The sequence below is a fragment of the Zalophus californianus genome, chromosome 16, assembly GCF_009762305.2.
Source record: "Zalophus californianus isolate mZalCal1 chromosome 16, mZalCal1.pri.v2, whole genome shotgun sequence".
NCBI classification, from domain to species: Eukaryota; Metazoa; Chordata; class Mammalia; order Carnivora; family Otariidae; genus Zalophus; species Zalophus californianus.
In genome coordinates this window covers 45397784-45412643 of record NC_045610.1, presented here as the reverse complement: position 1 = coordinate 45412643, position 14860 = coordinate 45397784, and the positions used below count along the sequence as shown (strand labels likewise).

The 14860-nt window shown below is 58.4% G+C and overlaps 2 protein-coding genes across 3 annotated transcripts in view; both read right to left on the bottom strand.

Annotated features, from left to right (window-relative positions):
* Positions 1–2730: 2730 nt before the first annotated feature.
* SPPL2C (signal peptide peptidase like 2C) lies at positions 2731–4911 on the bottom strand. Its single transcript, XM_027626524.1, has one exon. It carries the CDS (start codon positions 4874–4876, stop codon positions 2822–2824), a length of 2055 nt encoding a protein of 684 aa, XP_027482325.1. The 5' UTR covers positions 4877–4911; the 3' UTR covers positions 2731–2821.
* A 2458-nt stretch (positions 4912–7369) lies between these two features.
* The window catches only part of LOC113908194 (corticotropin-releasing factor receptor 1), a 53526-nt gene continuing 46035 nt past the window's right edge, over positions 7370–14860 (bottom strand). For both annotated transcript variants that reach the window (XM_027568339.2, XM_027568340.2), the window contains one exon: positions 7370–14015. In XM_027568339.2, the coding sequence (XP_027424140.1) occupies positions 13875–14015 (141 nt within the window). In that variant the 3' untranslated portion in view covers positions 7370–13874. The remainder of the gene's footprint in view (positions 14016–14860) is intronic.

Below are 14860 nucleotides of genomic sequence, written 5' to 3'. Positions count from 1 at the left end.
GTACACACTCGTGTGTGTATGGACATGTACCCAAGGGCCCTGTCTGGTTGTGTGCGCATGCCCACACGCATGTGCATACATGTATGCACACGTGCAGTATCCTGTGTCCCTCTGGCATGCAGGTGGGGGCTGCCGGCTCTGGGCACGTCTGATAGGTGGCAGCTCGGTCCAACCACCTGGGTTCAACCCAGTCCCTGGGAAGGGAGCTGGCAAAGTGAGGTAGAACCCACAGATGAAAAGGGACACTGGCTCTGGGGTCAGGGCAGGAGTGGTGGTGGTGGGGGGGGACCCTGGGCCGCCAGAGAACAACAGCAGAAGCCCTGCGAGGTTCCTGGAGCCCAGGCTCAGCCCCTTACCCATTTGGTAGGGGTGAGGTAGAGAGTATTATTCTCCCCATTTTACAGATAGCATGCTCTCTGAACGTTTGCCTCTGCTAGGTGGAGCAGAGAGGACAGAGTAGGACTCACCCTTCCCTGATTGGGGGGGAGGAGCTTCTCTCCCCTTGAGAGTCCCGTCCTGCAAGGCAGGCATAGTTCCTGCCCCAGGGAGCCGCTCTGACCGCAAATTCCCAGGAGATAGGATGTCCTTTGTCCTCCAGTCTGGGGGTGAGGGGGCTGAGAGCACTCCCCCCTCGGGCCTGGTGGAGGGGTGGAGCCCACCCCTGGCAGGCCCAGTGACGCAGATCAGCAGTGGGGAGGCCGCCTGGGCTGGGGGTGAGCCAGGACCTGCGGAGGCCCCTCTGTCCAGGCCAGATGGCTGCCGGCTCTGGTGGGAGGGGCTGCCAACCCCGCCGGTCAGTGTCCTGGCCCAGGTTCCACACGCTGCCCTTGCCCAGTCCAGGCCTTCAGGTTTGCGGAGCGGGCCAGTGAGGGGGCTTTCTTCGAGATGCGCATTACCAGCCGCCCTGCACTGACCCCTTACTCCCCACGCCCAGGGCCCAGCCAGCCCTTCAGGGTCCCATCTCTGCACTGACCAAGGCCCTGCGGGAACCCAGGAAGGTGGCCTGGGCAGTGAGGCCTTCTTCATGGCATCTCCTTTTCCTCCAGAGTTCAAGCTGGATCAACTCCTCGTTCATTCATTCCTCCAGCAAAACATAAATCAAGTGCCTACTGCACCCCAGCCCTGTTGTGGGCTCTGGAACCACACAGATGCATAAGACAGAGCGGCCCCTGCTCTCATGGAGCTGACACCGGCCTGGGGGAGGTGAGACCTCCCCCAGTGTGACCGAGGCTGGGGTCTACTTTAGAAAGGGTCATCAAGGAAGGTCTCCCTGAAGAGGCGGCATGTGAGCTGGAGCTGAAAGGAGAAGGAGCCGGCCAGGCCCAATGCTGGGGGTGGGAGGAGAAGAAAGTTCCAGGCAGGGGAACCCTGTGGGGGGAGGGTGGGTGTGGGGGGGCCTGGTGTGCACTCCCTGACCAGAAGAGGTAGGAGCAGGGATGCTGGGCGTGGAGCGGTTGGTGGGGGAGTCGGGGGCCAAGACTCAGACGCCTGGTGGGAGTTAGATTTAGGGGAGTGATGGAAACAGAATTAACATTCATAAAGCATGGCGTCAATCAGCCAACTCATTCCAACCTCCCCCAAACCCTATGATAAATGGGGTTTTTATTATTATTCCTTTTTACAGATGAGTGAACCATGGCCTTGAGAGGTTAAGTCACTTGCTCAGCGACACACTGTAGGTCAGCGGTAGAGCTGGAATTTCCAGTGGACAGCTGGCTCAAGGACCCTAACCATTGTACCACACTGTCTCTCCCGTCCAACAAAGCTTCCTCCAGGAGGCCTTCCCTGACCCCAGAGTTCATTTCCTTTGTTAAGCAACATAGAACCACACCATCCAACCTAAAAAACCATGGGGTCCTCAAGAGGTCATCTCGTCCGTGCCCCTGCCTCCAATAGACACGGTATTATAAGTCCCATTTTGAAGATGAGACTAGGGTTCATGTCCAGAATCAGTGAAGGGGGTGTGGGGACTAGAGCCCTGACCTTCTAAATTCTTCCACTCAGTTTCCGATCTCTCCCGCCCTGCTTTGAGATGATTCTCGGGTTGTTTCTGGTCTGTTCTCAGCTCAGCATGCTTCCCCAGCTAGACAGCAACCTCCTTCTGTGCTCCCCACAGGGTGGTGCACACAGCAAGTGCATACTCAATGTCTGTGGATGCAATGGGTGGATGAGTACAGGAACACGCTGGGTGTGTGCTGCGCTATCCAGGATGCCTCGAGCAGGGATGTTTGGGGGGAAGGGTGGATGTGAGCCCGCACTGGAAGGGTGTCTAAGAGCGTTTTAGTGAACCTGGGTTAGGGTATTTCTGTCTGGGACGAGAAGGGCATCCCAGCCAGAGGGAATAGCATGTGCAAAGAGAGAGAGGGGAGGGGGAGGACATGGTGTGATCAAGGAACAGTAATGGTTCCGCTGGACCTGAGCATGAGGTAGGGGTGGGACCGCAGGGGTGGGGGCTATCAGTCAGGCCGAGGAGCTGGGGCTCTGGCGTGGAGGGTGGGCAGGTGGGGAGAGGGCAAGCGGCTGTCCAGTAAGCCCTGGGAGCAATTCCTGACCTTGCTGAGTAACTTCGTGCAAGTCACGTGCCCTCTCTGGGCCCGTTAACCACTCAGCACAACTGGGGGGTGGCACCCAGCCTCAGAACCTTCTGGGCCCTGCATAGAGTTATTCTGTGGTCGCTGCTTTCTTCCAGTCGCAACAGACAACGGAGCTCTGCAGGGTAGATGTGGGATATCTTTAATGCCCCCATTTCCTTCTGACCACGTGCGGCTGCGCTGACGTACCCTGCCAGCCCTCCCAGAGGCACGCGTCTCAGGGTTCCCGTTCACAAGGGAGGCTGCGTCGACATACTCGTCTTTACCTTCAAGCCCTTCCTCTTGTGGAGCCCCGTCCGGGGCAGGCCAGCACCGTGGGCCTGGGGCTGGGCCTGGGCGTGGCCCAGCTCTGAGGGCGGTGGCATCAGTCGCCTTATCGGTTTCAGCATGGCGGTCGGCATCCACGGCGTCGGCTCCTCCGAGGCCCCAGAGGAGGCAGGAGACAGTTCATCAGGGTCCAGGTTGGCATCACTCCAGCCCTCGGAGCTGTCCCTGTGGCCATGCGGACCAGCGGCTTCATCCTCAGATGCGGTGGCAGTCTCAGCCGTGTCCTCCCCCAGGTTGCTGTCCAAGTCCCCTGCTGGGTGGCCGGTGGCGCCCTCAAACTTGCTGGCCGTGTGGACGTCTGCTGTATCCTCCTGCTGCTTCTCCGAGCCAAATGAAGGCGCGCCACGGAGCCCCGCCACGGGCTGGGCGCGTGTCCTGGCTCTGCCCTGGCCGGTCCAGAAGAGGGTGAGCTCTTGGCGGCAGGCGGCCACGGCCAGGCTGGTGAGCAGGGTGCTGGACACCAGGTACAGCAGGGCGGGCTGGCCCATCTGCATGAGGACCATGGCGACAAAGGTGACCAGCAGGCCCACGGCGTAGGCTGCGGTGCAGGCCACGAAGTAGACCTGGCGTGAGCGGATTTGCACATCAAAGCGGTGACAGTAGGCCACCAGGAAGCCAGGGACCACGATGTCACCGAAGCCCAGGATGGAAAAGGCCTGGTCGCACAGCGTCAAGGCCGAGAAGCTCAGCCGAGGCACTTTGAGCACCATGGGTAGCCTCTCGTGGCTCAAGGAATCCATGGGGCCCGAGGCTACTTCCACCATGATGCTCTCCCCGGTCCTGGTGAGGAGCGGCGTGACAAAGACAAAGAAGACATCGAAGGCCAGCAGGGCCAGCAGGAAAGAGGCACAGTTCTTGAATGTGGGCAGCCGCACCCGCCGCAGGACGAAAAGGCAGTAGGCCACACCGAGCGTGTCCTGCAGGAGCCAGGCCCAACGGTCCTCATTGCGGTGGGCAACCCAGAGGGCGGTCACTGCGGCGCACAGGCCGGCCAGTAGCAGCAGGGGCAGCCGTAGACGGGCTCGCTGGCTGGCCACGGGCCACTGGAATTGCTGCAGGGGCAGGTGGTGCACCAGCGGCGCCAGGCAGCTGTAGAGGCTGGTGCCCGCACCCAGGCCGAAGATGGCGATCATGACATAGACAAAGCGGTCGTAGAAGTAGTAGAGCAACAGCATGATGGAGCAGGATATGGTGGCCACGGCCCCCGTCATGGCCGGCGTGAAGTCCACCGGCACGTCCTCATCTTCTCCTTCCTGCCCCCCTGCTGCCGCCGCCGCCCCCTGCTGATCGAGCCCGCCGGGCCTCCCTCCTCCTCGGGCCCGGCGCCGCTGCAGCTGGTCTGCCTCGGTCAGGCCCGCCCAGTAGCCGCCGGCAGCCACGGTGCCCACAGCCAGGATGAAGATGACCACCATGTTGTAGTCGAGGATGGGCTCGGGGGGCGCGTACAGGGCCACGCGGACCACGGCGCTGCCGTGGGTGTGGCTGAGCATGTCAAGCATGTCGCTGTAGCGGAGCACGGCCACAGGGATGGTGAGGCCCGGCAGGGGCTGGTGGGGGTCCTGGGATGCTGGCGTGGTATCTGCACACTGTTGGCCGCTGACCCGGCTCACGATGAGCAGCCCGTGGGCACCTTGGCCCTGAGCCAGCCAGCCCTTAGCATAGAAGCTGCAGTTGTCCCTCATAACCATGGCGGTGGTGTGGCGGAGGGGCCGCTGGCTGGCGGAGCTGGGCTGGGCCCGGTGGGAGGAGTCCTGGCCTGGGCACCAAGGTGCCATGGTGCCATCGTGCAGGGGCAGGAGTGGGGCGTGGTGCAGGTCCCGCGGTAGGGTGACATAGTCAGAGCTGAACAGGATGCAGTAGTCCTTGCTCCAATTCTCTGACACCACGTGGACCACGCCGTACTCCCCCCGGGCCATGGTGCTGGTGAGGAGGAAGAGGAAGCAGCCCAGGAACGCCATCCTCCTCAGCGGCTTACTGCTGCGTCCCAACGTGGTAGCGGCCCCCAGGGGCTGGGTGTGGCCCCGCTGTCACAGAGCAGCCTTGCCTCCTGTCTGGGAAACTGGAGCCACACCTACCTAGTCACAAAGCGTCGCAGCCAGGGCCCAGGGCACTGCTTGGGAGCACAGGGTCCTTCTTCGGTGCCCGCCCCCCAGCCCTGCCTCCGGTAGAGAGGTCCCTTGGGTCCCCCCTCTCTGCTCAGCTCCTGGTGGGCCTGGATCACGTACTTTGAAATAAGACATGAGAGGATGGGGTTGAGGATCCCAGACATGAATTCTGGACCAACTTTGACCCTTACGGACTGGGTAACTGGGCAGATGCTTCTCCTTTCTGCACCTCTGTTTCTTCAGCCGCCAAGAAATGAGAACACTGGACCTGAGGGTTTCTTTTTTTTTTTTTTTAAAGATTTTATTTATTTATTTATTTGAGAGAGAGAATGAGAGAGAGAGAGCACATGAGAGGGGGTATGGTCAGAGGGAGAAGCAGACTCCTGCTGAGCAGGGAGCCCGATGCGGGACTTGACCCTGGGACTCCAGGACCATGACCTGAGCCGAAGGCAGTCGCTTAACCAACTGAGCCACCCAGGCGCCCCTAGACCAGAGGGTTTCTGAGGCCCCTGGGAGCCCTGGCCTCAGTGACCTTGCAAACTTTTATTGAGCACTTACTAAGTGCCACATACTTAATCTGTACTCATCACGTCCTCGCAGGGAGGTATTACTATATCCAGCTGGCCTGAGGCTGCATGACGTCCTCCAAAATCCATGCTCCAAGTAACATGTGACCAGAATTTCATTTCTAGCTTCCCTTGGAGTTAGGAAAGGCCATATGGTCAAGTCCTTGCCAATGGAATTGAGCAGAAATGATGTGAGCCCCTCAGGAGCCTGGACAGAGATCATGAGCCTCCTCGTTTGTCTCTTCCCTTCTGCCAAATCAGTCATGGGAAGGCCATTGACTACGGTGAGGAGGACATAGCCCTAAGGGATGGAAAGAGAGAAAGGAAAGGAAACAGGACCCTGGATGTCTGCACAGAGCAGTGGTATGGGATGCTCACCACGGACTCTTGGACACATTATCTTCCTTAAGCCCTCGGCTCATTGTGGGTCTCTTTGTTATAGCAGATTACCTTACCTGAACACCCCCACTTCATGGGTGAGTAAACCTGAGCTCAGAGAAGCCCACCCCACAGGCCTTGGATCCAGCTCCCACACTGACCCCCTCCCTTCGGCCTTGAGCTGTCCAGGGAGCTGCCCGGCTCTTTGACTGCAGAAGGCTTCTTGGCCATGCAGCTCTGCCCCCTGCCTGGAGGCCTCGCCCGCTGCTTATTCTCATCCTTCAGGCCTGCACCCCAATGTTCTCTCCACCACCATGGCCAGGAGCAAACAGGCCCCCTTCTTAGCATTCATGATCACAACTCAGGTCTTTGCTTATGTGTTTCCTGGTTTATTTTCTGTGTCTCCCTGGTCGAGTTCCATGAGGACAGAGACCTTGTTCATCTCACTGCTGCTCTCAGATTCTGGAATAGCAAATGATACTCAGAAAATATGTGTGGGATGTGTGCATGAATGACCCTGCTTTTCAGTAGGAGGGACTGAGGCCCCGGGCAGTGAAGAGACTTTTCCAAGGTGACACGTGAGTGGTAGAGATGAGATGGAAACCCAGGCTGTTGGGCGGAGGATCTTATGGCTAAGGCTGCCATGCTCTCACATTGTGCTCAGGGGACGGTGGCCAGCCCGCTTGTCCCAGATGACTGGGACTGGCTAGCAGATGGGTGTGTTGAAAAAAATCGGTTGAAGATGGGACTCATTAAAAATTCACCCCCATACTTTACATTTGGTATTTAGAGGTGAGATCTTTGGAAGATAATAGTGTCATGAGGGTGGAGCCCTCGGGAATGGGATTGATTTCCTTATAAGAGACACAGGAGAGAAGATCTCCCTCTCCACCTCATGAGGATCCAGACTGATGGCGGCTGTCTGCAAACCAGGGAGAGAGCTCTCACGAGGAATGCACTCAGCCAGCACCTTGATCTCACACTCCCCAACCTCTCGGAACTGTGTGAAATCATACTTGTTGTTTAAGCCCTGGTCTATTTGTTATACAGCCCATGCTGACTGAGACAAAGTCCAGAATCAAGGTGTCAGCAGGGCCATGCTCCCTCCAAGACTCTGGGTAGGACCCTTCCCCATGTCCTTCCTCACCCCTTCCTCATTTGGGTGGTGGCTGGCAGTCCTTGGTGTCCCTTAGCTGCAACCATATCCCTCGCATCTCTGCCTCTGCTGTCCTGGGGCCTTCTCCCTCGTACTGCATTGGGGCCCATCCGGTGACTTCATCTTAACATTATTACATCTGCAAAGATCTCATTTCCAAATAAGGTCACATTTACAGTCCTGAGGTTTAGAACTCCAACATATTTTTGGGAACACAAGTCAACTTAGAAAACACATTTTATTTTCACTTTCACAGAGCATCCAGTCACTGATCTCCTTAAGGCATCTGCTTTGATTACGGGTCCATCCCCTGGAGTTCCAAGTCACCTTCCTTGTAAACTTCACACTGATGAGACACCATCCGTAACACCAAGCTTTGGGTTCTTTGGGGGCGGGGGGAGTGGAGGGCCAGCTTCAAGGACCTTGCAAAGTGGTTGGCAACTAGAACCACGTGGACTCTGCCAATCTCTTCCCACCCAGATATTTCCATTTGTCTCATCCGCACCTGAGTTGACAGCTAATTGTTTGTGTGACTCAGATTGTGTCTTTCAACTGAGTTTTCGGAAGAGACAACATTTCTCCTTGTTTGTGCAATTCTGTTTCATCCATGGCTATAACATTTAATTCAATTACAAACAGTAATTGCAATGACAAGGTAACTGCCAAAAATACATTAGGGAACAGAGCCAGCAGACTGGTAAGCGTACCCCCAGCTGGTGCGGGGACACATGGCAGGGCCTGGGGACTGGGGAAGGCTGCCCACCGCTCCTCCCGTGGGCTCCCACGGAAGCAAGACCTCTCTGCATTCCGGCACCTAGATCCGAGCACGGCAGGGCAGCTGGCCAGCCCCTCCCTGAGTGCTGTGATAAGAAAACTGTCTGGATCCCCGCTGATGTTCAGCTTAGACCCTCGCTCCGGGCCCCGCTCTCCCAACACAGGGAGTCTTGGATCTCTTAAAAACTGACCAGCACACCCACTGAGGTGGCTGTTGTTGAAAACATTGCTAGTAACAAGTTCTGGTGAAAATGTGGAGAAATTGGAACTCTCCTACATTGCTGGTGGGCATGTGGAATGGTGCAACTGCCCGTAGAAAGCCATTTGGTGGGTCCTCCATAAGTGAAACGTATGACCCAGCAATTCCACCCCCAGGGTATATAACAAAAGGATCGAAAACAGGTGTTCAAAAAAAAAAAAAAACTTGTATGTGAATGTTCATAGCAGCACTATTCACAATAACATGGACTAGGTGGAAAGAACCCGAGCGCCTTCAGTGGATGAATGGGTAGTGTGGGCTCTATACAACAGAATGTCATTCAGCCATAAGAAGAAATGAAGTTCTGACACCTGCTATGATGTGGATGAATCTTGAAAACGACCGGACACAAGAGGACAGATATTGTATGGTTCTACTTTTAGGAAATATCCAGACTCAGGCAAGCTACAGAGAGAGAAAGCAGGTCCCTGGTGGCTGGAGGCTAGGAAGGTGGGATGGGGAGTGACTGCTTAATGGGAATGGGGTTTCCATTAGGGTGATGAAAAAGTTCTGGAACTAGACCACTCTATGCCCCTATTTGGGGGTGCCCGCCCTTCCTCCCTGATCTACCTTTGGATTCCTGGTGTCCTGTTCAAAGAATTCTCTTTAGGCTCACTCCCTCTGAGGCTTTTCCTGGGACCTGGCTCACTGAATGCTTTTGGGTGTCTATCCAATCCCTGCTTCCCCAGATCCTCCCAACCCTCCCACCAAGGCCCTGGAGCTGCTCTTCTCTCTGGCTGTTTGCAGGGGGCGCCCCGCACAATGCCATGGAAGGCATGGTCACTCAAGTGGCTGATGCTGGCTAGAGGTGATGTCTCTGCCTTCTGTTTGGGGGAACACCTGGAGCATTTATCTTTATCCACTCAGGGCAGCAAGGACAGCTGACTTTGCAGAGCAGGCCTTAGCCCAGTGTGGCTGCTCAGGAAGGGTGGGGAAGGCGCCCAGCTTACCTGGCCCACTCACTGCCCTCACTTCCTGGCCCAGTGCTGTCCTAGATGCATGTTCTAGAGATGGTACAGACACTGAGAAGGGACTGGATCCCCATCTGCTCCCTGCCCGACTACCCCAGTAATGAAGGCGAGAGGCAGGACGTCCTGCAGGTCTACCTCCACGTCGTCTCCTGCCCCTGCTGGGCTCCCGCTCCACTCTCCCAGTCTCCTCTTGGTATACTGAGCACACGGCCCCCGCCCCTGCTTCTGCCCCCACCTGCCTTGGCCCAGTGGGCAATGAGGCTGGGCAGCAGGCATCTGTCCGGGACCCCTCGGAGGGGCACTGGGAGTGGGTGGCAGTCTGGTGGCTGAAGATGGTCCCTGGAGTTATCTCCAAACAATGATCTCATTGATGTTTCCAACACACATAGAGCTTTGAAAAATATATGTGGTGCAGTCCTGTCTTGAGCCCGAGCCTGACCAGCTGGATCTGCAGGGGTTGGCGGGCTGTACAAGGTAGGGATAGCAGGCAGTGCTCTGGCATGAAACAGCAACAGGGCTGGGACACTCGGAGGCTGGGCCGGGCTCAGGAGTGGGCTCCCTGACACCCACGCTTTGTAGGGGCCAACTTCTACAACCAGCTTTGTGTCTGCATGCTGTTAGTCCACAAACTAGGGAAACTGAGGAATTTCTCTAGGGAGGGTGTTGGAGGGACCTGTGGGGCAGAACTGCTGCATAGGGTTAAACACGGTAGAGGCTGAGTGAGGCCAGCCTGGGCTCACATCCAGCCATGCCACTGCTGGGTACCCTGGGGCAGGCCTTGTACCCTCTCTGTGCCTCCCTTTCCCCATCTGTTAAGTGGGGATAACAGCCCCTGCCTCACAGGGTGGTATGAAGAGTAGGTGAGGGGCTTGACTGTGCCTGGCACCTAGTAAGCACTCAATCAATGATAGTATTGCTGGTGTTGAAATGCAGAGACCAGCTCCCGTTTCTCTTTGGACTGAGGGTGGGCAGTTGAGTTTGAAGTCAAGGGGCTCCGTGAGATGATCCTGAGCGACCCTTGAGCTGGGGGCTGATGACCCCCCTGCCTGGGCTGAGCAGAGCCTGGGTGGGTGCAGGGAGACCCACAGAAGCTTCTGGTGCCCTGGGCTGCACTGTTTGCAGTTAAGTATCCTTTTAAGGGGTGGAGGGGTGGAGGATGTTGGAGAGGAGGGGAGTGCATGCTGGGAATCAGGATGGACGTACAGAGAACCCTCACTGCTTCCACCCAGCTGAGCTCAGCAACTGGACACTGGCCTTGCCATTTGGGGCTGGTCCTATCTTCACCTGGGACTTGTCCCCAACCAGACAAGGCCTGGTTGAGGCCTCCTGCTGCCCCCTCCCCCCAGAGCTGCTCTATCTGTCCTGGCCTCCTGAAACCCCAGCCCAGTGCCTGCAGCCCACTGAGGGGGCGGAAAGAGCCCCGAGACTTTGATCTCAGTGGGATCCCCAGGCCTCAGTTTCTTTGGCTGTAAAATGGGATGGTTCCTGCCTCCATGAGTTACTTGAGGATTAGATAATAAATGCTAAAAAGGATTTGGCTGATTGCAAAGCAGTTTACAAATTCCCACAATTAAGGTATTATTATCTGGATTCTAAAACCTCCCTCCCTCCCTAGCACGTGTTTTTCCCACATCTGACTCCCTCCCCAGTCCTATCCCAGGGCATCTGACCCAGTAGTGGCAGCAGGACTGAGGAGGCCTGGAGGGGAAACTGAGGACCCAGGGCAGGGGCCATGTTGTCACACTCAGAGATGGAGGGGCCTGAACTGGAAAACCAAAACCCCACAGGGCAGTTTTTCCTCCATCTGTGCCCCTGAAGGAGGGTCCCAGGGAGAAATGGGCTCAGATGGGGTACTCCAGAGACTGCAGCCTCTGGGTGCGACGTGGAGAAGAGCTCTCCCAGGCTTGAGGGAGGGGCTGGTCCTGCAGTGAACCCCCCCAACACCCTGCAGCTGCCCCAGTGTAGTGACATGTGTATCCGTCCGATCATCACACCCCCACTCACTCCGAAAGGACTTCTTCCCACCCAGTCCATAAACTGAAACTCAGGGCACAGTGACCCTCAGAAACCCCATCTGGGGGCCTATCTTCACCCTGGTCCCTGAGCCATGGGCTGTGGAAGGGTTAAACTCTGAGCTCCTGCCTGTGGCAGAGGAGATACAGTTCTTTGGGACCTGGATGTTCCTGAAGCAGCCCCTTCTCCCTTCTGTCTCTGAATGGGAAGCATCCTGAGGCTCACTGGGACCAGCTCGTGCCTGCCCAGGGCCCCCGAGCAGCTTCTCTGATGACTGTCAGCCTCGCCTTGGAGGTGGCCTCTGACGTCCTTCCAGAGCTGATGGCTTCGCAGTTGGCTGCTGGTCCTCGTCTTGGGAGTGCTGCTCATCTCTGCCCCTTGTGCTGAGCCTGGCAGGGCTGAATGCACAGCAGGTGCTTGGAGGGGGCCCAGGAGGCACCAGCAGGAAAGGGGCAGAGCCCCAGCTCGGCCCCCCGGGACCTCTTCGCCATGCAACCTCCTTCCAATGTCCCCCGCTCCTCCCAGGCTCTTCCATCCTTGGGGAGCCCCTGCCCCCACAGTCCAGCTTGTGCAGGAGAAGTTTTGCTTTCTCACTTCTTCACTGGGTGAAAGGCAGAGTTGGGAAAGATGCCTCGATCCTGGGCACTTCTGGTCCCTCCGGTTTGACACGTCCCTCTCTGGGACTTCGCCCTCACTCCCCACTTGTTCCGGAGGCTGTCAGCCCATCTCTGTCCTGGTGCATCTGGTCCCCTCCCTGTGTCCCTGGTCCGAGACCCAGGAGTGAGAGCCAGGCTGCCCTGTCCCTGGGTGCCAGGGTGGAGTTTCTGTGTCCCACCCTCTCTCCTGCCCCGGGAGCTGGTGCGGGCTGCCTTCCACAGCACGCTGCTGTGCCCGGACCTTCTCTCCTGGTCTTGTGGCCCGTGTGGCGGGGGGAAGTGCACCCGGGAGCAGCCTTCCTCCCTTGTGTCCCCTGGGGTGGGCTGAAGGCAGGGTGGGCCCCACTCCAGCTCCCCAAGCCTCTGCAGTAGGATTATGCTCCAGCTGTCTCCCGCCGTGGCTGTGGGGTGGGCATCCGCCACTCTGCTGCCTCCCTTTCCTGGCCTCGTGCCCCCACCCGCTTCCTGTGCTCCCTTTCCCTGAATCGGTTCTGGAAACCTTGTCTCTGGGTCTGTTTCTGGGGATCTCAAGCCGAGGCAGTGTCAAGGCCTCCCTAACTCTACCTCCTGCTTCCAGCTCCACCCCTCCCTTGGGGCTGGGACACATTCCTGTCGGTCCCATTGCCACACCTTGGCTCAAGCTGTCCCCATAGCCCCCCCGCTCCATCCAAAGTGTCCTTGGCCAGCACTGTTCACACGTGGCCCTTCTCTCCCCGTGACTCCCCCCTTCTATAAGAGCCGTCTTTGTCAGCTGGGTCTGCAGACCCATGCCCCCAGTTGCTCACCTCGCACCCCATCTGGATGGGTGTGGGTGGTGTCAGGTTTCCCAGCCACACGCAGGCCCCAAAGACTGAAAAGCGGCCTCCGTTTCTCTGTGTGCTCCCCACCCAGCCCTGCACAGTCCAGGCCTTCACAGATGCTGGTTATTTACAGCAGCCTCCCCACCAGAGCTGACACCCTTTTCTCTGAAAGCCCGGCTCCACTGGCCCAGTACTTCCGGCCACAGGAGTTTCCAGGGGGTGCTGGCTGGTTGCCCCAAGAGCCAGCTGTCCTGCTCCAGGACACTCAGGCAGAGAGGGGTCAAGTGCCCTGCCCCTCCTCCTACCTTCGATTAGCTAATCATGCTGCCCCAGAGGGCATCCAGGGGACCACAAACACCTTGTGACCAGCAGAGAGGCTGCCCCGGAGGCCAGACCACTGAAGCCAGCAGGCAGGGGGGCCCTGAGTATTCTCCGACCCCTGAAAGGGAGCCTGGCTTTGTCTGGGGCACACCCTGGTTCTTGCTCATAGGACACTCCGTCTCCCTCCCACCCCCATCTTCCCACACAGGGGGAGACACCAAGAACAGGAGGTGACAGAAAGCAGGGTGTGATACTGTGGGTGGTTAAGGAGGGGGAGCCTGAGTGGCCTGCAGGGGAGTAAAGGTCCAAGGGTGCGAGGCAGCAAGACAGGGCATTTCTGATGGCAGTGCCACAGATGAAATCATGGTGGCTTGGGAGGATTTCTTGTGGTGTGTCCTGTGATCTGATGATGTCACCTGATTTCTAATGACCTTGCCTGGGGCTTCTAGCAACCTGGCCTTGGCTCCCATTGGTATTGGAAAGCGTTGCCAACACCCGGAGGCATCATCACGGTGATGCTGTCACTGGAGTTTCCCATGATGCCCCTAGGACAGCGATTGCCCCCACGCCCCAGGGGCTGAGAACAGGCCCCAGGTCTCCAGTGGGCTGGCCGTCTTGTGCTCTGGGAGAAGACACATCTCGGAGGGACCCATGTGCTGCTTTGGATTTCCAGCTGGCTATTTCCACTCCATTCTCATTCCTTCTCCACGGGGGGAGCCAGAGGCCCTGGACCCAGACCAATCCTGGAGATTATTTCCCGTTCATCCCATGGCCCAGATGGTGGCTGCTCTCACAGGCCTCGAACTCCTGCTCAGCCGGGGATCGGGGGGGTGGGTGCCCAGGCTGTCAGTGCCAGCAGCTTCTGGGGATACAGAGTGTGGGAAGGGACTGCTCCCCTCCACAGACAGGGCAGCTGGCCGAGCCTGGAGCCCATCTTCCAGTCGCTGGCCCACCAGCTCAGACCGCCGTGGACTGCTTGATGCTGTGGAAGCTGACCCGGGTTGGGGAGGTGGGGATGGACATGGCGCGGGCCACGCGGGCACGGATGGAGTGCTTGTCCTGCCATCGGTGCCACCTCTTCCGGATGGCCGAGCGGACCTGTGGGCATGGAGCAGAGCATGCTGCCTGAGCCCGGGGGCCACCGCAAGCAGCTGTACTTGTGAGCAGTGCACAGGTGTGCAGTGCGCCGGTGAGCAGTGCGCAGGTGTGCAGCGCGCAGGTGTGAGATGCACGGGTGTGCAGTGCGCAGGTGAGCTGTGCGCAGGTGTGCAGCGCACAGGTGTGAGATGCACGGGTGTGCAGTGCGCAGGTGAGCTGTGCGCAGGTGTGCAGTGCGCAGGTGTGCAGCGCGCAGGTGTGAGATGCACGGGTGTGCAGTGCGCAGGTGTGCAGTGCGCCGGTGAGCAGTGCGCAGGTGTGCAGCGCGCAGGTGTGAGATGCACGGGTGTGCAGTGCGCAGGTGAGCTGTGCGCAGGTGTGCAGCGCACAGGTGTGCAGCGTGCAGGTGTGAGATGCACGGGTGTGCAGCACGCAGGTAAGCAGTGCGCAGGTGTGCAGCGCACAGGTGTGAGATGCACGGGTGTGCAGTGCGCAGGTGAGCTGTGCGCAGGTGTGCAGTGCGCAGGTGTGCAGCGTGCAGGTGTGAGATGCACGGGTGTGCAGCACGCAGGTAAGCAGTGCGCAGGTGTGCAGCGTGCAGGTGTGAGATGCACGGGTGTGCAGTGCGCAGGTGAGCTGTGCGCAGGTGTGCAGTGCGCAGGTGTGCAGCGCGCAGGTGTGAGATGCACGGGTGTGCAGTGCGCAGGTGTGCAGTGCGCCGGTGAGCAGTGTGCAGGTGTGCAGCGCGCAGGTGTGAGATGCACGGGTGTGCAGTGCGCAGGTGAGCTGTGCGCAGGTGTGCAGCGCACAGGTGTGCAGCGTGCAGGTGTGAGATGCACGGGTGT

Bases quoted from the DNA above. Each gene is read 5' to 3' on its own strand.
- SPPL2C (XM_027626524.1), bottom strand. From the start codon at position 4,876: ATGGCGTTCCTGGGCTGCTTCCTCTTCCTCCTCACCAGCACCATGGCC.